At 43.6% G+C, this 26,556-nt stretch overlaps 1 protein-coding gene, 1 non-coding gene and 1 pseudogene across 3 annotated transcripts in view; 1 reads left to right on the top strand and 2 right to left on the bottom strand.

The window, feature by feature from the left end:
* Positions 1–7,203: 7,203 nt before the first annotated feature.
* On the bottom strand, positions 7,204–8,088 carry Phb1-ps11 (prohibitin 1, pseudogene 11; annotated as a pseudogene).
* A 2,796-nt stretch (positions 8,089–10,884) lies between these two features.
* LOC120099474 (small nucleolar RNA SNORA48) lies at positions 10,885–11,029 on the bottom strand. The gene has a single exon (XR_005498647.1). It is a non-coding gene; the product is annotated as a small nucleolar RNA SNORA48 (small nucleolar RNA).
* A 13,193-nt stretch (positions 11,030–24,222) lies between these two features.
* The window catches only part of Ophn1 (oligophrenin 1), a 378,262-nt gene continuing 375,928 nt past the window's right edge, over positions 24,223–26,556 (top strand). Inside the window, exons 1-3 of one of the 2 annotated variants that reach the window (NM_001107848.1) lie at positions 25,609–25,932; positions 26,131–26,249; positions 26,373–26,545. In NM_001107848.1, coding sequence (NP_001101318.1) covers positions 26,392–26,545 — 154 coding nt within the window. In that variant the 5' untranslated portion in view covers positions 25,609–25,932; positions 26,131–26,249; positions 26,373–26,391. Of the gene's footprint in view, positions 26,250–26,372; positions 26,546–26,556 lie in introns of both variants that reach the window. The other variant, XM_006257072.5, reaches the window with a different exon arrangement.

Here is a 26,556-nt window from a genome sequence, read left to right as displayed (position 1 = left end):
ACCTGGGTCTCATGGAGTCTGAGCAAGTGATACCCACTTAGCTATACTCCCAGCCCACTGGGACCTTTTAACCGGGTTCCTTCATTATTTGATTAATTTTTGCTTCCTGGAATAAGACACATTCTGTAGTTCTATCTTCCCTGTATCAGCTGCAGGATCCCCTATTTACCTTGGATTCCTGCATCTTTTTATGCTATTTGGAAGCTGAAAAGAGGTATCAGTCCTCTCAGTCATCCCAGTGCACAGAGCTAGATAATTTACACAGTTCTGAGATCTGGGACTCAAACCCTGAGCCTCATGCTTTTGCACTGAACACAGTTGACACTATGTGACAGTCCACAACCTAGTCACCGTCACCCAGATGGGGGTCAGAAACCCTGCCTTGGGTCACCCTGAAACCTACCATTCTTTGCCAATCTTAATGCCTTTGGATCAAATTACTCTGGAAGGAAATGTAGAAAATGGAATGTGGTGGGTGGAGTAGGGAAATAAATGGGAGACTTAAATGAAGTAGTAGGGCAGAAATCCTTGCGGTGCTAATTTAAGTTAGTACTTTTTGTTCTATTTGGACCTGTCTTTCAAATTTGGCATGTCTTGTTTTTAGTGTTCATCATGGAAAATGTCTAGTGTATACAAGGAAAGAAAAGAGAGAATAAGCTTTTTGTTTTGTTCCCTGTGTAGCCCTGGCTGTCCTGGAACTCACTCTGTAGACCAAGCTGGCCTCGAACTGCCTGCCTTTGCCTCCTGAGTGCTGATATTAAAGGTGTGCACCACCATACCCCAGCCGAATGAGCTTTCTTACATCTACCACAAGCTTTATTAATTGTAGGGTCTGTCATGCATCCCAAGTCTGCTCCACTACTGGGCATGGCCACTTAGGAAGGTGGGATGTGGGGAGTTTACACTCTTGGGGGTGGGGAAACATAGTCTGAGGCGTGGGGAAGTGTGTGGGACCCTGAGCATGCCACAAGGCTGGGGCCATAGAGTTCTCAGACTCTTGGACATCCAGGAGCTGCCGGGAGTTGGGGAAGAGCTTAGAACAGAATTTGGGCCCGTGAGCTGGATCTAGCCTGGGGCGAGGAGGAATAGGGGAGCTCTAGCTAGTCCCACGGGGAGGATCCTTGACTTGGCAGGTGGCACCAGGCTTGGTGGTGGTTGTGGCTGGGAGTACAGAGAGGAGTTGAGGCAGCCGCTCTGTAGGCAAAGGCTTTCCTATGGCTCCCAATGGTGGATCCCAATGAAAAGAGCCAGTCCATGGTTCCAAATAATTGATTGTCATGGCAGAAAGTGGAAGCATAAAACCATACCCCACTTCTCAGGATAGGCCTGAGATTAAATACTTTTTGTAGGGAGGAATGTCTGGGAAAGGAAGCTTATTGGCTAAGCACTCCAGACCTCTAGGTACCTCATTAGCATGGAGATCTCTGTCTTGAGCCTAAGTGACCACAGGTCACATCTCTTTTCCTATTGTCTTGGTCTGAGATGTTAAGGATGCCTCATTTACATGTGGAAGGGCTTTGGGGTGTTGCCCTTATGTGACTGATGGCCACAAATCTATGGGGGAGGGGCTAAGTGGCAGGGGCCTGGTGCCTGGGAGCAGGCAAAGCTTTTACCATCCCTTGAGGATCTCTGGCTTCAAAGCCTTTATCTCAGCTGAGGACCACACTACCTCTCATGGTCCACTGATCCACAATTAATTTACATTCATGGCCACTAAATTTATTTTCCCTATTTCTTCTGTGATGGATGATTTTGATCAGATTGCAGATATATTTTTGAAATATACATATATTTTATAACAATGTTAGGTTTATAGAAAATTTTGGTAGATTGTACTAAAAGTTCCCATATGCTCAATGCCTATTTTTCTCTCTCATTGAGATCCTATATTAATTAGTACAGTACACCATTTTTTCTTAAATGTGAGCATTGGCATGAACCACATGGAAGACATAGGCTGCGTTGGTATAGCTATTGAGTCTCTTATTTGTCCCTAACTGAATGGTATAAGTGAAGGGGATAAGTTCAGTTTTGTTTATTTGTTTCATTTTTGTGCTTACATGGTGCTGCCTGGGCATGGGGTCAGATTTAATGACTTATATAAAGATGATAATTGAATATCTGAAAACCTAGGTCCAGGATATAACTACTGCCACCACTGAACCACGTGGCCCCAGGAACCCAGAAAGTGGTGTTCAGACAGTCCAACCTGTCATTACAGTCTAGACCTAAGATTTCTAGGCAGGAGTGCTGAAGGTATGGAGAGGAGCTTGGGCCCAGCAGTCTAGAATTAGTGTGTGTGTGTGTGTGTGTGTGTGTGTGTGTGTGTGTGTGTGTGTGTGTGTGTTGGGTGCCTAGAGTTAGCACGTGTCTTAAGGATTAGTACTTTACAGAATATATTTGTACCTCTATGGCACCACAAGAAACCATTCTGTATGGAAGTTTCATTGTCTGGGCGGCAGATAAGTTATCTACATATTGAAGAAGACAGTACTGGCAAGTAACTGTAAAGGTGAAAGGTCATTATACAAGACCTGGCCAAACAGATGGGGGCTTCTTTGGAACGCCTGGGGCAGGAGAATCCAAATTAATTGTTGACCAAACTGTAAGTCAGGGTCTCAGCACTCAAAGGCAAAGGAACTGAGAGTTACAAAGCGTGGATCAAAGTATCCTTTAGGTCTAGGACTGTCTTGTAATTTGTCCTCAGATGATAGGGGTTTTGTACAACAAGGCGATCCTCATTGGCTATAGGCATGGTACCAGTTGGTAAATGGCACTAGGTTCCTGGCTATTAATGTGGACAATGGGATCAGTAGTCCATGGATCACAAACTTATGAATGAGAGGTTATCATCAGTTCTGGGATTCAGACTTCAGGGAATATAAGTGCCCAGGAAAGGAACTGGGGTGGTCTTTGAGAGTAAAAAAATTCTTGTGGAGGGGCTGGAGTGTGATGATCCAGGAAGTGACATACTCCATGCCTGGGGGGGGGGGGCTTACTGAACAATAGATGGATCTGTGTTCAGATGCGCCTGAGTATGGAGGGCGAGCAAGTGCCTGTGGAGTATTGAGCCTGCAGTTTTGTCATTAATGGTAGAGCTGAGTTTTGACAACATGCTACTCCCTGTGAGTGGGCTAGAATCATTAATTCTAGGAGTGGATATGTAAAGATGTGTTGTTCTAGGGAGCATCCCAGAAGTAGTGTGAAGCACCTTGCTAAGGTTGCCTTTCATTTCTAGGGAGACAGATCAAGGGTAAGTTAGAAAGTGGTCCAAGAAAATTAGTCAAGGCAGAACGAGTGACCCCATATAAATTAAAAAGATATGTATATTCCAGGGGCTGGAGTGATGGCTCAGTAATTAAGAGCATTGGCTGTTGTTACAAAGAACCCAATTTGAATTCCCTGTACCCACACGGCAGCAAACAATCAACTGTCCATAGCTCAAACTCCCTGGGGGCTGACAATTTCTATGTGTTTCCAAAGAAACTGCATACATGTGGTATAACGACCAACATGCAGGCAAAACACATACACATACAAAAATTACCAAAAAAATCTTTAAAAAGCTCTTTACAAAAAGAAGTTAATTCTAATTCTTGCCACATCAGGGCCACCTGATACTTATCCACAAGGTCAACCTTTAGACTCTCTAAATTAAGCTGAAGGAGGTACTCTTCCTCCATGGGTTCCTTGAGGGTTGGGAGTGGTTTGGCCCTGCCTCAAGATCACTCTAACCGTTCAGGATGGCTTAACCCCTTAAAGTGCTCTCTATGCCACAGGTCCACCAGGTCCTATGCCACAGACTACTCTTACTGCTTTTACACCAATTTCCAGTCCCTTAATATGCGGGCAGCCATGCTCCACCCTACGGGGCGGGGGGGGGGGCAAAATCAGGCCATGAAATTCCACCAATCCCAGGCCACAATGGAAAGCCTTTGCCCTCCCCCAAACCCCTACATAAAGCCTCACTCCTGCTCAGTTCTTTGCTGCTTCTTGTGTGAGGTTTGTTGTACAGTGTGACTTTGTGGTATTTCTTGGCTCCCAACTACCAGGATGCCAGGAGCTGCAACACTTGTATTGGGGGAAACCTTTCCCCTCAGAGCTGTAACACTTAAACTCCTGCCTCCACCTCTCAAATACTTGGATACAGGCAAGTGTCACCATGCTCAATTTTGCGCTAGTTCTTTAGAATACACCCCAAGGGATCGGGAACATTTCTTTTTTTTCTCTCTCTTTTGAAAAAATTCTTTTTCAGTGGTTAAAAAAATGATTTCTGAGTACAGATCTTAATATTTAATGCTGTTGGAGTTTTTTAGAAGTTTATTTCTTTATTTTGGTGTTGGGCAGCAGACCTAGGCCTTCTGTATATAAAGCAGGCAGTTTACAAATATCAGACCTCTGGGTGTTGTGTGACAGACTTTTCTTGATGAAGACCAACTCACTCACTCCCTCCTTTTCCCTCTCCCTCTCCCTCTCCTTCTCTCTCTGTTTCTCTCTGTCTCTGTCTGTCTCTGTCTCTCTCTCTCTCTGTCTCTGTCTCTGACTCTGTCTCTCTGTCTCTGTCTCTGTCTCTCTGTCTCTCTGTCTCTCTCTCTGTGTGTGTGTGTGTGTGTGTGTGTGCGCGCGCGTGCTGCTACAGAAAGGGAGCCCACAAGAGACCAAAATAAGGATTTCATCAGTGACCAATTTGTGGAAGCAGTGGGGTTTTGGTTGGGATGACTAACAGGAGACTTGGTGTGGGGCAGCTTAACCAGAAGCAGCAGCTGCATTGAAGCCCACTCTAACCCAGGTGAGAGGACTCCTGGAAACTGAAGCCCCTGGATTTGAACATTGATTGGTCTTTCTGCAGTTGTGCTGGTCAGAGCCTCCACAACTGTGACTTCCTTTCTCCTGTTCCTAGGGTCCCTCCAGAATCGTCCAAGCATCTATTCTTTGCAGATATGTGACCATATGCTTACCTCCTGCTTACTTCTGAGGCCAGTGAGCCTCCCCTCCCTTCCAAGGGCAACTGTTTCAATTTGGAGGGAGTGTTGCCTTTGGGAGGAGCATGCCATACACAGGGACCTGACGATTTCTCACTAGCTTATAAAGTCTTTATGATGTTTCAAACAATACCCATATTTTTCTCAACATTTGTGCAACTCTACAGCATCGGGGATGGAATCCAGGGCTTTTTCTTTCTGAACTTGTTTTGGCTAGACGAGCTGTTTGCTAAGTTACAGTCTTAGCTTCCTAAAATATGTTTTCTTTTTGAGGCAGGGTCTAACAATATAGCTCGGTAAGGACTTGAATTTGCAATACTGCCTTACCCTCCAGAGTGCTGGGGTTATAGATTTGTACACAAGCTTGGCTCTAATTCTAATTTTCTTTTCATACATGAGCCAATGCTTTTCAGTTTTTTTCCTAAAAAATTCCACTTTATGGCTGGAATTCATGGCACCAACTTGCAACTCCAGCACTTAGGACACTGGCACAGAAGGATTTCCCTAAGTTTGAGGTCAGCCTGGGCTAAAGAGTAGATGATGTCTCCAAACAACAAGCAAAAAAAATGTACTTTTTTCTTTTGATTAATAGCAATATGTTTATTGTAATATTGAGTTCCTGTATCCATGGTTTTTATTTGTAAATGACTTTGTTCCATCTCTTTGCATTTTATTTTTATTTAGTAAATGTAATTATGTATTAGTTGTTGTCTGTTTTACATTTCTAGCCTTGAGGGCTCCTCCCAGCTCAGCCTCAATAGTGGGGAAGGATACAGATGGTTACTACCTCACTCAGTTTACTAAGGGTTTTTGGTCAATAGAAGATATTGAATCCTTTCCAGTTATCTTGTATTTATTTAGACAATCTCATGACTTTCTTGTTTTATTCTAGCAATGTGGTGTTATTGGAGGATTTTCTCATACGCATGTATGCTTGCATTCCTGGAGTAGAATGGTTCAGAAAAGGAGGGTAGAATAGGGATTTGGGTGGTGCTGGGGTGTGTTTTACTGGTAACTTCTTTCACTGGAATTGTGCTTCTGTTTCTCGGTGCTTTGCTGCTGTTCCACCAATCTCTTTATGGATGTGTGCTGCTCTTTCTTTGGAATACAGTCTTTACATTAGCCTTGCTTTTAAATAGCTATAGTCCTATGAGCAGTGTAGGTCAGGGTACAGCTTTAACATGGACAATGCTTTGGTTTAAACCCCAGCTCCCCTCCCCATAATGTTATATCTTATCAGTCTCACCACCACACTGTTTTCTCCCTTTGTCGTTCCCTCCTTCCTACCCTCCCTCTCAATCTCTTTCTATCCTTCCCTCTCTATAGTGTTGGGGATTAAATCTACAACTTCATGCATACCAGGTAGGTACTCTACCATTGAACAATAGTCCCAGTCCTTTAAATTTTTTGATTTCTTTTTGAGATGGTTTCCCTAATAGCCCAGGTTGCCTTCATTACTCCTTGTTTGTTATAAATGAAATCATTAATTACCATAGAAGTTTGCCAGATAGTTTATCAATATACATAATTTTTCCTGTTTATACTATTAAAGTGTTAAATTACATACTTAGGTTTGATGATACTGAACTATCCTACTTTTTTGAAAATGCTCATTCTACAATGAGCATACACATATTCTCCAATGTTTGGTCATGCTGGACGTTACCCTGGCGCCACCGGCATGTCAATACACTCCACCATTGACTGCCAGACCAGCTTTGTGGCTATATAATTTTCTTAAAAATATTTTTAAAAATGTATTTTTAAAAAATTTGGTGGACCTTTTGTATTCACAGTTATTAGTAAATTGAGCCGATACTTTCCATGTCCTTGTATTATCATTGTATGGTTTTACAATCTTAATAAATTAACCGTGCATGTGTTATATGAACTTTTCCTGGTAGATGTGAACAAAAATCTATCGGATTAAGCTCTGATGATAGTTAATATATATATATATACATATATATATATATATATATATATATATATATATATATATATAAAATAGCTATCCCACCCAAGACTCTCTAGCCAATTCAATGAGTTTATTGGCTTATGTTATGAACAAACACATGCGTGACCCCAAAACAGATGCATTTCCAAAACTTTCACGTCCGCATAGATGACTTTCCCATAGCTACACAGACAGAGTTGCTTCAGTGAACCCTCTGTCTTCTCTATATACTCTGGGGCATGCAGAGACCAAGTACAGCTGAGGTAGAATTAAATACAACAGTGAGAGGGTACCCAGAAGGTAGTGAGTGGTGGGAATCTTTAATCCCAGCACTCAGGAGGCAGAGGCTGGGGGATCTCTGTGAGTCTGAGGCCCCCCTGGTCTACAGAGTGAGCTAGAACGGGAGAGCTGGTAAGCAATGTCCTCAGCAGCTTGCAGCTTTCGCAGCTCCATCAGGCCATCACCGGCGGTGGCTAGTGAGTTGGCGATTAGCTTAGCCACCTTGGAGTTCCCCTCAACAGAGATGATGGCTACCTTCTTCTGCTGCTCAGCCTTTTCCACCACAAATCTGGCTTTCTCTGCTTCCTGCTGAGCCACCTGTTTGGCTTCCACCGCCTCTGTGAACTCCTTCCAGAAGGTCAGATGTGTCAGGGACACGTCATCCAGGATGAGCCTGAATGTTGCTGCAGGCTCCATGAGGTCATGGCTCACCTGCCTGGAGACCAGCGCTCCCTGGGTAATCAACTCTCCAGCATCAAATCGAGCTACCACCGACTTGAGGATTTCTGTGGTGATAGATGGTAGCACCCACTCATAGTAGTCCTGGCCAATGCTGGTGTAGATACAAGGAAGCTGGCTGGCCACTGGCCGGAAGAGAATGCATAGTGTGATCCTGACATTCTGCAAGTCTTTGCTACCAGTGATAACAGATACATTCCGTGGTCGAGAGTGGCTGTCAAAGATAAATTGGCTTCTGTACCCAAGGGATGAGAAAATGAGTCCCTTCCTCTACCACAATGTCCTGTAGGCCACAGAATTGGTCAAAGATGACAGCTCTGTGTCCAGCATCCACATTATATAAAGCAGAGTTCACCACGCTCCCTGCAACTGGCTGAACTTTCCGATGAACTCAAACACTTTGGCAGCCATGACTCCTTCTGTTGCCCACTCACACCTGCTTGCACTCTGACCTCCACATGAATTCCCCTCTTCAGATGTTTTTTTTTTTTTTTGAGACAGTCTTGATATATAGGCCTGGCTGCTCTGGTTCTATGTAAGCCTCTTTGGCTTTCAACTCATAATATTTCTGCCTTAGCTTCCCAAGTGCTCAGATGACAGATGTATGCCACCCTGCCTGGCTTGTGCTTTTGTTTGCTTTTCCTTTAGTAAGTGATGGATTTTATCCTGGCAGTCTCATCATGCTTCCTCGTCTACCCCAATTCCTTCTTCACCAGGTGCTTACCACACCCCTCTAGGGCATCCCCACTCTTCTCCATTAGTCCTGTTTCCTTATCTCATGCTGTCCACTCCCCTCTCTAGTTCCCACCTCCCATTTCTTCATCCTCTCATGATCTCCTTTCTAGTCCTGTAACCTACACACACACACACACACACACACACACACACACACACACACACACGCATACACACAATTTTAAAATTAGTTTCCTCATATAAAATAAAATGCACGTTATCATGTTTCTGACTCTGTCTTACTTCAACTGGTTTCTGACGGGAACTCATTTAGCCCTATCTGGTCTCAAACTTGCTATGTAGTTGAGGGTGGCATTGAACTCCTAATCTTCCCTCCTCTTCATTATAAATGCAGACAATATAGAAGTGGGCCACCTTGTCCTGTTTTTGGGGGAGCCGGGGTGGGAGGGCATCTCATCTTATAACTCTCATGTCACAATTTATCACTGAGGAAATTCAGGAAAGAAACTCAAGGCAGGAACTTGGAGGCAGCAACTGAAACAGAGGGCATGGAGGAGTGCTCTTTACTGGCTTGCTCCCTATGGCTTGTTCAGTCTTCCCTCCTCTTCCTCTTCTGCCTCTTCTTCCTCTTCTGCCTCTTCTTCCTCTTCTCCCTCTTATTCCTCTTCTGCCTCTTATTACTCTTCTGCCTCTTCTTCCTCTTCTTCTTCCTCTTCCTCCTCCTCCTCTTCTTCTTCTTCTCGATTCTTTGTAGGTTTCAATCATGTATCCCAGTCCCACTCTTCTCCCTGTCCCCTCATATCTACCCTTTGCTCTTGCAATCTCTCCTCCCAATAAAGATACACACCACCACCACCACCACCAACAACAACAACACCAACGACAACACAAAGTATAGAAAAATTATTTCATGTATGTCACAGTGTGGCCCACAGTATATCCCTCTGTCCACATATTTTCACTTGCAAATGCTCATTGCAAAGAGTCATTGGTCTGGTTTGAGATCTCTGGCTTCTGTGACACCATCAATATTGGATCCTCACCAGGGCTCCTCTTGGTTATCCTGTGTCATGGGGATCCGGCAGTTTTGGATCAGCAGGGTCTGATTGCCCTTTCACATGTCCCAACTGTTCACAGGTGATACAGAGTTACCTGCATCTGGGCCTGGAAGGCAGCTGAGCTTGTCATGCTGGCTCACCTTCATCTACACCACCAGAGCAAGCTCTTCAGCACTGTTTTGACTGGGCCACCCAGAGCCACCATCTGCAGGAGGCAAGGTCAGCTCTCCTACTCTCATGCCCTCCCACTGGCTCCCCTGCATCCACACCTCTAGGACAGTTCCACTGTGCTGTCTAGTCAAGGCACAGGACCCACTCTCCCAAGTGCTGCAGCCTGTAGGGAGTGGGCCAGTTCTCCAGCTCCCATACTCTCTGTCATACCTTTGGGGCTGGCTCAGCAGTGGCTTTTGCCTGTGTTGCCCAGGTGAGGGGCAGGACCCACTCTCCTGAGTGCTACAGTGAGTGCACATGCAGGGCTATCTCTCCTGATCTCATGCTCTAGGGACCAGTTTTCTGGGCACTACCACAGCAGGTGACAATGGGTGGGAGGGCACCACCCCTGCAGTCGGGTCACTTCATAGCAGATGTGTGGTGAGGTCAGTTCTCCTGTGCTCTCACCTTTGGGCCCACTCAACTGTACCACCACCACCAGGGTCAGTTCTGCTGTGTTGTCCAGGTGAAGTGCAGGGCCTGCTCTCTTGAGTCCTGCAGCTGGTGAAGCACAGAGCTAGTTCTCCAGAGCACAAGACCCAATAGGCAGGCCTCTCCACTGCCTGAATCACCTCTCACATGCTCACGCCCTCCAGGCCGGCTCACTCCTCCCCGTCCCCATCCTTACCCAGGTGCAACTCCACAGTGCCCAGGGCCCACTCGAGTGCTGCAGCCTGCAGCTGGTGAGAGGTGGGGGAGGTGGGGCCAGCTCTCCTGAGCCACTGCATCCAGTGAGGAGCAGGGCCAGTTCTGCACGGTCCCTGGACATCCCTATGGGCCCTGGCAACTACCCAGACCAGGGGCATCCCCGTGTTCTCTGGTAGTAATATGAGTCACAAACATCCACACAAAGCCCAGCCTCTGACTAGCCACAGACTCAGACATGGCCCTCAGTTGCAGCTCAGGTTGGGACTTCACCCAGGAGGCAGGGCTGGCCACTTAGAACAGACTACTCCTCTCTACCCCACAGTCTCCAGCTCAAGCAGCTCCACTTCCCTTTCTCCACCGCCTGCCCACAACAGACTTGTACATTGTGGCATTGTGGTGGCTCCTGCTGCAGGCTGGTCACGCAATATTGGGCCCCTGGGTGATGGGTCCCCCCTGTGCTGTGGGACCAAGACCACATCTATGGGTGTCTTTCTCAGCTCCTACTGTGTGGCATGGAGGAACACAGGTCTCTGTCTTCTTCCTCCCTCCCTTGCTGTGCTGCCTGCATTGGATTTCATTTGATTTGATTTTTTTTTAATGTGTCCTAGGCATAAAACAACTTTGGCCACCAAACCAGGCATCAAGTTAGGATGAACGTATAACTGCCATCTGCTCTGCCCCTGACTGATATAAGAATCGACACTGCCAACAAGGTATCTCTTGGCCCATGGCTGGGGACAGGGGTGTGTGTCAGTTTTTTTAAGTGATAAATTACTGTAAAATTTATTGTGGTGATAGTTGACTAATTATGTGGATTAAATTTTGTGAATATATATTAAACAGGGCTCTTCATTAAATAGTCTAGTGCTTCTTCATAGACTTCGTGGTCAGTCAACTCTCCCTGCATCTTTGGGCTCAGTGGGATTTTCGTATGTACATATGTGTCTGTGTAGGTGTTCTTGTGGGCAATTGTGTGTGGAGGCCTGAGCTTGACCTCAGAATGTCTAATTAAATTGCTTCTCTTGCCTTATATTTTAAGAATGTATTTATTTATGTCTTTTATGTACATGGGTGCTCTGTCTTTAGGAACTCCAAAAATAGGGATTGGATCCCATTACAGATGGTTGAGAGTCACCATATGGTTGCTGGGAATTGAACTCAGGACCTCTTGAAAAGCAGCCAGTGCTCTTACCAGCTGAACCATCTCTCTAGCCCCCTCACCTTTTATTAATTAATTAATTAATTTATGTATTCATTTTTGAGACAAAGTCTTTCACTGAACCTAGCTCCCCTGGCTGGGTAGTGAGTGGAACTGTCTGTTTCCACTACCTCAGTCCAGTGCTGGGATTCCAAGGGCCTGCCAGCATACTCGACCTTTACGTGGGCACTAGGGATTGGAACTCAGGCTCTCCATTTTATGTAACAAGTACTTCACCAACTGAGCTGTCTCCCCAGCCTCCATGTTGTGCAGAACTTTTTATAGGCTATTTTTGTATACACACACACACACACACACACACACACACTGAACTGTCTCCCTAGTCTCCAGGTTGTGCAGAATTTTTATAGGCTATTTATACACACACACACACACACACACACACACACACACACACTGAGCTGTCTCCCTAGTCTCCAGGTTGTGCAGAATTTTTATAGGCTATTTATACACACACACACACACACACACACACACACACGCGTGCACACACACACACACACACACACACTGAGCTGTCTCCCTAGTCTCCAGGTTGTGCAGAATTTTTATAGGCTATTTATACACACACACACACACACACACACACACACACACACACACACGCACACACACGGTTGGGAAAGGGGGGAAAAGAGGCAGAGGGAGAGAGGGAGAAAAGGAGAGAGGAGAGGGGATTTTTCACATTTGTGATACCAGCACTCAGGAGGACCAGGCAGGAGGGTGGCTATGAGTTAGTTCATAGCCAGTCTGAGCTACACAGTTGAGATTACCCCATAGCAACAACAACAATTACAACAAAACAAACAAGCAAACAGACAAATACTCCCCAAACAAAAAATAAAACTGACTAGAGAGGTGGTTCAATCTGTAAATGCCAGAACCCATGTCGAAATGTTAGGAGTGGTGATGTGTGCTTGTAATCCCAGGTCTGGAGAGGGGAAGAAGAGGCAATTACTAGAGATTGCTGACGTGCCAGTCTAGCCTAACCAATGACCCCTGGCTGTCGAGAGATGCTGTTTACAAAAAAAAAGTATATAGTGGCTGAGAAATGGCATTTGAGGTTGACCTTTGGCCTCCATAGTCATGTGCACACATGTATACTCCTCACCCCTCACCCCTCACATCTTACAAAAACAAACACAGTGCACATATGGACACAGTGGAACATACCTGCAATTCCAGGACTTGGGAGGCTGAGGCAAGAACTTTGCCCCAAGTTTGAGGTCAGCCTGGGCTAGGTAACAAGACCTTGTCTTCTAAAAGCCCAAAACAACCAAAAAATGAATTAAGTGAACAAATTTACTACCAAGCAGGTACCCTAGTACAGTACACAGTCTGGATGGTTCTATGGTACAAGGCTGAGAAAGGGGGCATAAAATAGAGAGACAGCAGGGCATGGAGATAGTCACATTATTCACTTGATCTTAGCCAAAAGGTCGAGAAGCGATGATAGTCACATTATTGTATAGTTCTACAGGCTTTGAGAAACTGTAGTTTTTCTGTGGACGTCAGCTTTCAAGAATTTCTTAAAAGTCAGGTATTCATGCTTTTAGTCATAGCACTTGTGAGGTAGAGATAGGAAGACCTCTGTGAGTTCAAGGCCAGCCTGGTCTATACAGTGAGTTCCAAGACAGCTACATTGTGAGACCCTGTCTAAAAAGATAACTCTTGCTCGGAGTGATCGTGGTGGACTCTAAGTGCACTTTAGATACGCCATTTCACTTTTCTGAGCTTCAGTTTCCTCATGTGGAGAAGAATGATATAAGTGCATCCTTGTGGTTTCAGGGACCAGGCAGATGACTCTGACATAGCCAATGTTAACGTTGGGATCTGGTTTCCATGTAGTATTTAACATTACTAACTTGAAGTTCAATGTGTTTGGAGACAGGGTCTCTCTATAGAGCAGAGGCCAGCCTGGAGCTCATGACGTAGATCAAGCTAATCTCAAGTTTGTGGCAACCCTCCTCTGCTGCTCAAAATTGACCCAAAGAAATCTAAAAATAAGCAGCCCAATTTGGTGGCCTAATCGAGCTCTCTGACGGTCTTAGCAAGTCTGTGTGAAACTAGTTTCCTTCCTGTGGTTAGTGTCAGTACCATAATGTGACAGGGAAAGCATGACAGGCATATTTTGAGTCTTTGCAAGGACACCTTGGTGTTCCTTTCCCAGCTTTGTTGTGCTTTTGAAGTCGCCCAGACCTCATGACTATTGGCAGCCACCCTGCCACTGAGTGGGGCCCTTTGCCTGTCTCTTCTTTCGAAAATCTTGCCTGTGTCCAGCCCCTGTGCGGTGTGTGTCCCCTGCCTGTGTATTATGTGTTGTTCATTATGTTTTGTGTCTTCACTTCATACTTGGAGTGAGTACACGGCATTGTATGTAGACTATCTGTGTGTCGTGGGTGCACTATGTGGGGTTTATCCATTGTGCATGTTCACCACCTATGTGTTATGTTTACACTGTGTATGTATTGTGTGTTCACTGCCTGTATGCTGTGTTTCTACTGACTTATTTAGAGTGTTATCTTATAAAATTTCTGGCATAAAACTTCTAAAGATCTGTTAATACTGCCTCAGAATCGTATGTTAAGAAGGTTCTTTTGAAACCAGGTCTCTCTTAGTAGCTTAAGCCTGTCTTGAACTCAATATGTATCCCACAATGCCTCATACTTTAGCCTTCTATGGGCTAGGATTTCACTCAGCAGCTATTATACCCAACTTTTTTTTTCTTTTTTCTTTTTTTCGGAGCTGGGGACCGAACCCAGGGCCTTGCGCTTGTTAGGCAAGCGCTCTACCACTGAGCTAAATCCCCAACCCCTATACCCAACTTTTTATTTCATTTAAAAATTCTGGTTCTGAGGATCAAGCTCTCTCTGCCACTGAGACAGATTCCTACCCTCAGGGCTATTGAGATATGGTGTCCATAAGCTACTTAGTCTGCTCCTGGACTTGGGATCCTCCTACCTTGGCCTTCTGAATGGCTAGGATGTGGGCTGGCACCACCATGCTTTTAAATTTCATATCTTAGGATTTTACTATAAGTATGACTGTGCTTTAGTTTGTAGCCAGGGACATATTATTTTGTGCATTTGTCCTTATTATTGTAAAAGGAAGGGAATTAGAATTAGAAAGCTGTCGGAGAACAGTTCAGTTATTTTTCTGATGTCATCTTTCTAATGATTCTATGACATGAATGAAAATGGCCTCATATACAGCATTGTGTAAATGCTAGTTATTAAATTACAATTCATTCCATTATTAGCCTTAAATCAGACAAAAGATGAAACTAGTGTGAAAATAAGAAAGCTAGGGACTGGAGAGATGATAGCTCAGTGGTTAAGAGCACTGACTGCTTTTCCAGAGGTCCTGAGTTCAATTCCCAGCAACCACATACCATCTGTAATAGAATCAGATGCCCTCTTCTGGTGTGTCTGAAGATAGTTACAGTATATTCACATATATTAAAGAAAGAGAGGAAGGAAGGAAGGAAGGAAGCAAGCAAGCGAAAATGGGAAATGGAAGTTGTCACTCAAGTCACTAATGAAAACCATTGTTGGGTGAGGACTGTAATGTCTCAACAAGTTGTTAGCTGATAAAAGCCTATCTTAATATGTGAATTTGGGTGCTGGTATTGTGGAGTCTTCTATTAGAATCACTGGTGGGACTTAGTGAAAAAGTAATCATTTGGGGTTGGGGATGTAGCTCAGTGTTTGAGTACTTGCTTGGCATGCATAAAGTTCTGGGTTCCTTCCATCCCTGGCAATGCAAGAAAAAATAGATTAAATAAAAATTCAGATTTTCTGAGTCTTTCCCCAGAAGTTCCCTGTCAATACACTGGTTTCTCTATCCCCTGCCTACAAACTGGTGTCTCTCCTCTCCTCTCCTCTCCTCTCCTCTCCTCTCCTCTCCTCTCCTCTCCTCTCCTCTCCTCTCCTCTCCTCTCCTCTCCTCTCCCTTCCCCTTTCTTCCCTTCCCATTTCCCCTTCTTTCCCTCCCTGTCTCTCTCTTTTCCATAAATTGCCCAGACTGGCCTGTAACTTGTGACCCTCCTGCTTCCTGCTCTGGCATAGCTGGAATTGTATGCTCCAGGCACGCGCCAGTAGCCTCCCATTGAATTAGCCGTCATTATTCTCAGGGCCAAGCCTGTAGCTCAAACAACATTAGAGTGTGCATCCATCCCAGCAAACGCCAAATATAAAATGAAGTGGAACATTAAAACGTAGCTTGTGCAGTTCAGCAGGAATCTCGGGGAACTGTGGGAAAGTCTGTAGTCCGTCTACAGATATCCCGCTTCTCCATCTTTTCCTCATTTTTGAAAGAGTCTTATTGTGTCCTGCAAGCCAGGTTCAAAATGCCGATCTTCCTGTCTCAACCTTTCTACTAGTGGAATTGTGGATGTGTACCACTGCGTCTCACTCGACGTTCTGACATAGCATTGGGCTTTGTTGAAATGGTAGGTGATGATACCTTCTTCAGGTTGAAAATTTTAAAAAATGTCAAAAGTATTATAACTGTGCTTTTATTATACCCATTAAACTTAGAACCAATGCAGCCTCCCTCTCCCTTTAAACTGTTGCTGAGAAAGAAACTGAACACAGATAAATAAATAAATAAACCAATAAATAGGTTCAGGTATTTTTTTTAAAGATTTATTTATTTATTTTACTTATAATGAGTACACTGTAGCTGTCTTCAGACACACCAGAAAAGGGCATGAAATCACATTACAGTTGGTTGTGAGCCACCATGTGGTTGCAGGACCTCTGGAAGAGCAGTCAGTGCTCTTAACTGCTGAGCCATCTCTCCAGCCCCCAATAAGTAGTTTTGGCATGGCTCTGCTGAAGTGAGCGTGTACTGAAAAATGAGGAATCAAAAAAGTTTAAAAATTGGTGCGTAATGGTATTTACCTGGCACGTGCAAGGACTGGGGTTAGTCCCCGAAACCACAAAGAATAAAGCAACATACACACACACACACACACACACACACACACACACACACACACACACACACACATACACACACCCCAATCGCCCCCACCACCGAGTTTTGGTGACTTTGTATTAACAAGAGTTTATAAGTGCAGGGACTTACTATGCTGCCCAGGCTTATCTTGGACTCCTGGGCTCAAGTGAACTTCCTGCCTCAGCCTCCTCATAAAATAGGCACATGTTAAAGCTATAGGCAGAAAGCTTTTTCTTTTCCATCAAGAAACGCTGAAGGGGGTGTGGATAAGGGAATAAGTGGGGACTTGCATGCGCACAATTTTTGGAAAGAATATTTCCTTCCTTGGAATTTTTGCTGCATCTAGGCTCCTAAAAGTTTTTAAGTCTTGGCTTTAGCTAAGGAAAGAAACTAGGCCAACTCAAGTCAGGGCAGGGACCAGGCAAGCGCCAGGACTGGACTGGGAATGGTGCCAATGGTAGTAAAGGCTTTAGGCCAGGCTGAAACTAAGGGCAAGGCTAGGCTCCAGTGTGGTTGTGAGGCAGCAAGCAGTTAGGCCCAGTGTTTTATGACCTGCTCTCTTCGGTCTGGAAATTCTACAGTTGAACATGTGGTCATGGGAACCAGTCTGTCATCCAGATCTTCGGCCTTGTTAATCCTCAACCTTGGATAAATTTAATTCATTTGCTATAGTTACTAGCAAGTGAGCAAAACTTACTTTTTTCCCTGTATTGAGGTTCCATATGTGCCCATCCCCCAAACACAAGGGGTTGGAGATTAAATGCTTATGCATTAGTCTGAATTACGATGGCAAAAAGAAAAATGGCTTCAGATTCTTCAAGCCTAGGTTATTCGCTGGTAATCTGTGCCGACTAGTTTAATTCCTGAATTTCAGGTGCTTGTATGTAAAATGAAATTGACAAGACCTTCTTCATATAATTGTTGTACAAAGAAAATTAGATCATCTTTCCTAAAGTACTTGACACAAGGCCTCAGTCTTTGTCAGCCTTTTTTTCCCTCATCACTTAAGTTTTCCCATCAGTTTTGTTACATATAAACTCAATGCAGACCAGATGGCATTCTTAGCTACTTTACTAGCTTCTGAATGAGGGCTTGAATATTCCAGGACACAGACTTTTAGATTCTTGAAGTATAGAGAAAGGAAAGTATTATTTTATATGTCCAGGATACATTCTTTTAAACCATACTTAATAATATTACTGAAACAGAAAAAATGTAATTTGGAAAATTATCTTTTATTCCAGAGTCCCACACGATTTTTTTAAAAATAAAAATGAACTTTTTATATCTAGAGAACAGGAAACCATCAACAAGGATTTTAAAGAAATATTTTAATGAAGCTAACCACAGTCCCAGATGGAGAAATGAAAGAGAAGCTGACATAGGAAGTTAACATGGTTTGGCTTTCTTAGGAAAAGCAATGTTTCTTTCCTAAAGCCTTATAGCTTCTGGGCGGGGGTGTTGGTTTTGTTGTTTGTTTGTGTTTTAAAGAAATGATCTAGGTAGATTCAACTGGCCTGGAGTTTGTGATCCTCCTGCTCCAACATCTGGAGTGAGTGCAGAGATTAGAAGTATTTTTGTCCTTTGATAGGCAATGCATATAACCATAAAGGTTAGGTGTAGAGTAAGGACTAGGAGGAAAGAGGAGGCTTTACTTAGGACGCAGGAGTAGTTACAGAGAGATGGCGGTAGAGTGGGAGGAAGCTGAAACAGGAGGGTTAAATGGAGAGGAGGAGGAGAAGGAGGAAAGAGGGACGTAAGAGAGGGAATACGGGGGTGGGGGGGTACACAGCTCAAACTAAGAGCCATCTGAGGGGTCATATAGAAACCTACTACTATAGAAAGTTCTTAACATATACATGTTAAGAATATATACATTTAACATATAGACAATAATACACGTATGAAATAAATCTAAATGGAATTACCAAATTACCAGAAAAGGAAGGTAAACACATGAGCACCCTTCAATCTACAATGGCTACCTGCTTACATGATATGCTGGTACCATATTGGCACAAAAGTTGTCGGATCTAACCACCATCTGATTGGATACTGCTCTGCTAGTCAGGAACCTGAGATTAAGTAGAACGTGAACCTAGGCAAAAAACTAAATAGTATTGTTCTGATAAAGAAATGTCACAATAGGGGTTGGGGATTTAGCTCAGTGGTAGAGCGCTTGCCTAGCAAGCGCAATGCCCTGGGTTCGGTCCCCAGCTCCGAAAAAAAGAAATAAGAAAAAAATGTCATAATATATTGACTCCTAATGACATTCTATTATCCCCATAATCAATGTCTTGTTCAGCCATCATCAGAAAAACTTACCTGCAGTAAATGGGAAAAAAGATACAGAGACCTACACCTGGACAATGTGCAGAGAATAAAACATCTTCAAACATTCAATCCTAAATGGGATGTCTCCATCAAACCTCTCCCCTCGGGTCTCAGGGAATGTTGCCAAAGAGAAGGTAGAAGAATGTTAGAGCCAGTGGGGATGGATGCCATTAAGGAAACAAGGCCTTCTAGATACAGCAGGACCGACACCTATATAAACTCACAGAGGCTAGCACTATTGTGTGCCTTCCAGATGGCATCCCAGTCCTGAGAGGAGGACATAAGCCCCATTCTTCTTCATAACCCATCAGCTATCTTCAACTCATAACCACTAGCAAAGAAAAGATTACTTTTCTCCAACAGAGTTTCATTTAACCCATACTTAAGGGTAAGCCCCATGCCCAGTAGTAGATAGACAACTCCAAAAAAAGGAATTCAGTGTTATTTTGGGATATGTTTATCTCATAATGCTTTGTCGGGCTCTTTTTAACTTTACTATTCTTTTTGCTTGTGTATTATGGTTTCTGACTTTGCATTCTTATTTTTACTTTATTCTTCTCTCATATATTACATCCCAAAAGTGTTCTCCCCCCCACTCTGAGTATGTATATGTGTGTTTGTACATTTATGTTCTTTCCTTGCCTTTTTTTCTTTTTCTTTTCTTTATTTGCCTGTTTGTTTTCTAAAGAGAGGGAAAGAAGGCATGGAGTTGGGTGGGTGGGGAAGTGGGAGTAGATGAGGGACTGGAATCCGTGTTCAGAATGCACCATATGAGAAAAAAAATCTGTTTTCAATACAAAAAGAAAGAAAATAAATAAAAATAAAAATTTAACAATACCAATACCAATAACAATAACAACAACAAAAAAGACGTGTGCTTGTGTTCACAAGCCACCATAGCAAGCTCAACATCTGGTTTCCTTGTTTCTGTTTCTTTCAAGTTGTCAAACTATTGTGCAATGGCAAGAGACTGATCCTGACCCAGATGACTGCTTCATTAAGTCAAAGGGTTTGGTTCTGATTCCAGCATAAATGACAGACACACAGAAGGACACACAAACTGATAAACATCAAGCACCCAGCTGGATAAACCAGGTCGAAGGGCACGAAGCCTTGCTGACATCCTGGAACTCCACATTAGAGTGGTCTGCTACTTTGAATGACTCCAGGGTTTAAGGTTCTGGTTCTTAAACCCCAGAGGGGATAGTGACTTCACAGACTAGGAACATCCAGGAAGTTGAGAGACCATATTAAACCAGCACAAACAAGGAAATTGAACAGTGGATTGCTGGGAATCGAACCCGTAGCCTTGATCATGCCAGGCAACCCTCTACCAGTGATATAACTCTGAGACTAGAGTTTTTATTTGAGTCATAATGTACATTTTTTCTGGAGAATACTGAAGGGCATTTATTGTCCTATACTGACAACGAACAGGTGTCACTGTGTGTGTGTGTGTGTGTGTGTGTGTGTGTGTGTGTGTGTGTGTGTGTTCTTTAGGAATGTTTTCCTAAGACTATCATTATGACTGATGGTCTGATGATCTGATGGCTTTCTTCCTTTAATGCTATTTATCAACAAGAAGCATGGAAGAGTACTTAGATATAACCCATAAGAAGGAATGTTTGTGTACTAGCTATGTGTACATACATTATTATAATTTAATCCTTAAAATTAATAAGGATTTATTGGGCTGGAGAGATGGCTCAGTGGTTAAGAGCACTGCCTGCTCTTCCAGAGGTCCTGAGTTCAATTCCCAGCAACCACACATGGTGGCTCACAATCATTTGTGATGGAATTGGATGCCTTTTTTTCTGGTGTGTTTGAAGACAGCTACACTATACTCATATACATTAAATAAATAAATACTTAAAAAGGAATATATATATATATATATATATATATATATATATAATGTGTGTGTGTGTGCTCACGCGCGCGCACGTGTGTATTTGCGTGTGAGTCCAGGTACTCAAGGAGGCCAGAAGCATCAGATCCCCCTAGAATTAGCATTTCAGGCAGTTGTGAATTGTCCTATGTGGGTACTGTGAACCAAAGTCTGGTCTTCTACAAGGGGAATATGTGCTTTTAATATTGATGAGTCACTTTAAGCCATTAGAACTTTGTGTGTGTGTGTGAGTGTGTGTGTGTGTGAGTGTGAGTGTGTGTGTGTGTGTGCGCGCGCGCGCTTCTGAGAGGGCTTTGTGCATAACATTTCTTAGAAATTTTTGAAGGAAGAATTGCTCAAAATTAGGTGGTTAGATGTCAAAACTATATAAGGATGGAGTGCCGCTTGATTTTTAGCCTGTATTGCTATAAACTGGGTTCTGTCCACACTCTTGGAGCTGCAATAGATTTAGGAAACACACCAGCTTCTATTAAAACCATGGGCAGGGTGTTTCTTAGATACAATCAGAATAAGATTTAAAAAAAATTCACAAAAACCTCTCTATGTATCCCTGGCTAATATCAAAGTATCCATCCTCCTGTCTCAGTCTCCTATTTCCCAGATACTGGGATTATAGACATATCCCACCATATCTGGAGAGAAATGTTAATTTTTATCCTCTGATGTTTAATTATGAAAAATTTCAACCATATAGAAACACTGAAAGCCTTTATTTCATATATTTCTCTAACATCTTTGATTCATTTCAAAGTAAAATACAGCTGTGCCTGGTGGCATATACTTATAAACTTAGCATTTGGAAAGTGGAATCCGGAAGGTACCAAAAGTGAGATCCTGTTTCAAATAACCAAAACCAACCAACCAACCAAACAATAAAAACACTCCAAAACAGAAAAAGGTGGGAGGGATGCATTTTGCATCCTTTGTCAAATGATGGCAAATCCTCTTCCCATGTGTGTACACACTGGTATTCATTTTGTTGCCACAGATTTCTATCACTTGTACCTAGTGGAGCTAGATTAAGCCCTACTGCCTGTCAGGGACTGGACAATTGAGATCTTTGGAGCATCCCGTTCCTCATACAATCATTGGCTTGTTGCCTCTATCCTGAGTATGCCTATATGTATCAGTCCACGTGGGTGGCTATCACAACATATCATATAAATGGAGTGCCTCCTAACCAATATAAATGTATTTTGCCTGGTTCTGGATGCCAAGAAGCCCGTACTAAGACATTGGCAGCCATAGTGTATGCTGTAGGCCATTTTCTGGTTTAGAGACTACTGTTTTTATTTTTCTCCACCCTCCACCACCCGTGTTCTTATGTCGTGGAAAGGAAAAGGACACTTATTCATCCCATTCATAAGGAATCTTGTCTTATGACCTAACCATATCCCAGACTCCCTACTTCTTAATACCATCAATTGGAGGTTAGTATTTTAACACATTATAACAGAATATCATGGGTTCATGGCTTGGTGGGTGCAAAGTCCATAAGTAAAACAAGAAGAGAGTGGAGAATAGTTTATTTATTGTTACAGCAACAAGTACAAGAGCATTGGGGATAATTACCAAGGCAGTGCCTTCCGGATCAAACCAAGCAAGAAGAGGAAAGGGGCAGGCGGGTTTGGCCATTTTGGCTGGTTCTGGGCAAGTTTCTCTGATGGGTTTTATTAGCAACAGAAAACAACTTCAGAGGCTGTTTTATCCTTAAAGAAAAAGTAGCTTTTAATTTTACAAACAGAAGTGATTGTCCCTGACAATGCGTGCCTAGTGCCTAACAATATGAATTTTGAGAGCTGCACATACTCTTTCCACAGCGAAGCACCCCCTTCAAGGACTATGGCATCACTATAGCTGAAAGGGAACCGATTTACAAGCCCTCAAATTCCTTCAGAGGCGACTTCCCTAAGATCTCTCCTGCTTTCTTTTCTACCTCCCTTTCTAGACCCCTCAAAAGGAGGGGTTACAAACTTACCAACTGCTCGTGTGCAAAAGTCTTAGGGTTAAATGGACCAACTAGTATTTCAAATACTGAGTTTAAAAAAGATGGACCCCTGGGGTTGGGGATTTAGCTCAGTGGTAGAGCGCTTGCCTAGCAAGCGAAAGGCCCTGGGTTCGGTCCCCAGCTCCGAAAAAAAGAAAAGAAAAAAAAATGATGGACCCTGGATCTTTGTTTTGTTTTGTTTATCATTTTAAAGGAATCTTGTTTAACTCAAGGTCCTTTAGCCTACACTTTCCCTATCTTTCTTATAGGATTTACGTGTCTCATCATTTTGTGTAGTAGTAGTGGTGGTGGTGGTGGTGGTGGTGGTGGCTGCGGGCGGCGGCGGCGGCGGCGGTGGCGGTGGCGGCGGCGGCAGCGGTGGTAATAGTAGTGGTGATTATGATATATTAGAAATTTATATGCATTATTGCAATTATAACTCAAATCAAGAGACTTCATATAGGAACCTTACAGCTATCACAAGGAAACAATTTAATTTCTATTTTTTCACGATATTTTTATTGGGAATAAATTCAACATGGTAATCAACTGCAGACTTTTAAGTATAAAATATATTATGGGCAGGCAAAATTCTTTGAGGAATATGTAATATACAGTGTCAAATTAAAATCAAATGGTAGAACAATGTAAAAAATTTCAGCATCATGGGAGAATTTGTATTTTGTTTTGCTTTGAATGCACTCACAGTAAATTTAAAGTCTACCTTGGGTATTTTCTCAGAAAAGATAACCTTTTCAATTTCTATCTTTGCTTTGCAGTATTGGAGATCAGACTCAGAATGGTGGCACATATCTATAATTGCAGCACTAAGGACACAGAGGCAGAAAAATTATCATGAATTTGAGGCCATCTGGGCTATATAGTGATATTCAATCTCTTTAAAAATCCAGCAAACACCTAATAAACCAGAGTCTGGGTCATTTGAGGTGTGTGATCTACAAATCAACTCACATCCCCAGTATTTGTTAAACTTTGAAATAATAAAAGTAGGTAATAAGGCTGGGGATGTAGATCCATTCATAGAACTCTTGCCTTGCATTAGCAAGATTCTAGCTTTCACTCGGGTACTGCAAAACAAACTGGGGAGCATTCAGTGCTCTAGGACTCCAGTTGGAATGTGTGGCAGCCTAGGAGATGTAGTCTTTCATTTTGTAGATCCCATGATTCCACCTTGTGGTCTCCCCACCACCCTTTAGGATGGTTGCTCTTCCAGATCTACTCTGCGATTTGACCTTTCCTTGATTTTCAAAGGAAGATCTCTTCCTGGACTCCTCATTCTGTGAAATATTAGTGATTGTGAACATCATTTCTAGAAAACCAGCCAGGCAAGGCAGTTCTAGCACTGTCAATTAGCTATGTGTCCTGGGGCAGATCAACTTCTCTTTGGCTTAATTTCTCTAACCAAACCTGGGTGTAACAATTCCAACCACATGAGGCTGTTTTGAAAACTTGTGAGGTGTTTTGTTGTCATTGTTGTTTTAATTTTGTATATCCCCTGGCTGGACTGGAACTTGATATTTAGAGCAGTCTGACCTCAAACTCAAAGGTCAGCCTGCCTCTGTCTCTTGATTTTGGGGTCAGAGAGTTGCACCATTACCTCTAGCCACTTGTATGATGGTTTATAGGATTACACATCAATTTATTGTAAGGTAAACAAATGGCCCTTCAGGATATTTAAATCCTTAGAACTTGTGAATATGTTGTCTTAAATGACAACAAGGACTATGTAGACATGGTTAAATTAAAAATCATGTAATAAAGTGATGATCCTGGTTTATCCTATGAATCTAATGTAATTTGGAAAGTTCAGGAAGGAAAAGGGAAGGCAGGAGAGTCAGGGAAACATTAATGTGGCACGAGAAAGGACCTGGCAAACCATGGTTGACTTCAAAGATTGACAAAAGGTTTGAGGGCAGCTTTTAGAAGCTACAGGAAGCAAGGAAATGAATTTTTACTTGGAGCTCAGAAGAACATAGCCATTCTGACATCTTGATTTTAGCTTTGTGGTGTTCATTTCCAATTCTCACGCCTGCGTCTTAAAATAATATATTTGTGTCAATTTAAGCCACCGAGTTGGTACTAATCTGTTGCAGAAGCAATCAGATATCAATACAGGTAGGTTAGCTATTATTACTGTATTTCCCATTTTTTGGTTCTGGCTTTTATTGATATAATTTAATGTAAACACTGCTGCATAATCAAAGCAGATTTTTTTTTGCCCAAGTGTAGGCTATTTTACAGCTTTTCTAACTGTAGCCACTCTTAATTTGTGAGCTGTCTTTATAAGGAAGCCAGGTTCCCCTATATTAGACAGTGGACAACATGCCTTTTGGATAAACAGATAGACAATTTATAGTAACTTCCTTTTAGGTTCTCCATCAACAGACTGCAAATCACATGCTTTAGTTATTAGCCTATGCATTGACTTGGGTCACAGAAACCATTCTCCGAGGCCCTAGTCAAATCTAGTTATAGCCTCTGTTTCTTCATTAGGGGCCTAGCAGAGATCCTACAGTAGGCACCAAACCTCAAGAGAATTAGTGTCTTGTACTAGGAGACACAGGAAAAGGAGGAAAACAATTGGTGGGTCAGAGGAAGGTTTAAAGAGGAAAGAAAAGAAAAAAAAAAAAAAGACAGTCCAACCTAGTACTGGTGAGAGACAGCCTTCCATTATCCAGCCTTTTAGGTTTTGTTACATTTATGGAAACTTTGCACGCACCCTCGGGGGACGGGGGCGGTACACCTGCCCTTCTAGGATTGTTGTGCCTGAGGCAGGTTTAGGGAAGTAGGACTAGGAGAGCAGCCACCCTGGAGGGGTGGTGGGAGACCGCAGGGTGGAGTCATGGGACGAGCGAACGGAAAGACTACATATCCCAGGCCGCCACGCTTTCCAGATGGAGTCCTAGGGCGCTGACTGCTCCCCAGTTTCCGTAGGGAAGCGCCGGGCTACCACAGCTATTGTGTGTAGCGCTGTCGCCCTCCTCTTCCCGCTGCCTGCTGTCGTGTTGTTGGAGGAAAGCTACGTTTCCTTGCCGCTGGGCTTAACTCTCTAAGTGCCAAACCCCACATCACGATGGCTCCCAGGAACCAGTAGGCGGTCTCTGCAGTTGCTGAGTTGTGGGCGAAGAGCCCCGAAGACCGGAGGAAGACATCCGAAGGGAGCCCGTGCTCTCGTTCGGTCTCGGAGTTAGGGCTCGGCCAGTGTGAAACGGTGGCATTGGCTTTAAGAAGGGGGAGGGGAGGCACAATCTGCCTCTCTTGGGGAGCCGAGGAAGGAAGCCTCAGCTGGCTTGGGAGCGCAAAGAGGCGGCCCCCGCGCCCGTGCTCTCCCCGCCTCCACCCTGGGACGCCCGGGACACAGCGCTGTGCTTTGGGGGAGACGATGACCAGGGGGCGTGCTGCTCCCTAGGCTGCACCCTGCTGGCATCAGAAGGCGTTGATAAGCACTCCTGGTCACCCTCAGCCACCACCGGACTAAGCGCTCCAGCCACACACCAGCGGGCGCTCCCAAGAGTTTCATTGGAACAGGTACCTGTCCTCCAAAGAGAGTGGGAATAAGAGTCGCCTAAAAGTGGATCTTGAACACAAGCCACTGGGTCTATTCTGCTGATTATGCCACTGATGCTCTCGCTCTTTGTCTCTAATTCCTAGCCCCTCCACTATTGTAATCATGGGGCATCCCCCGCTGGAGTTCAGCGACTGCTACCTCGACAGCCCCGATTTCCGTGAGAGGCTCAAGTGTTATGAACAGGAGCTGGAGAGGACCAATAAATTCATCAAAGATGTGATCAAAGACGGCAGCGCGCTTATCAGCGCTATGAGAAGTAAGTGGAAG

This window comes from Rattus norvegicus, chromosome X (genome assembly GCF_036323735.1).
Source record: "Rattus norvegicus strain BN/NHsdMcwi chromosome X, GRCr8, whole genome shotgun sequence".
Taxonomy (NCBI): domain Eukaryota; kingdom Metazoa; phylum Chordata; class Mammalia; order Rodentia; family Muridae; genus Rattus; species Rattus norvegicus.
Note: the sequence above shows the minus strand (reverse complement) of the source record. Positions and strands in the feature narration are given on the sequence as shown.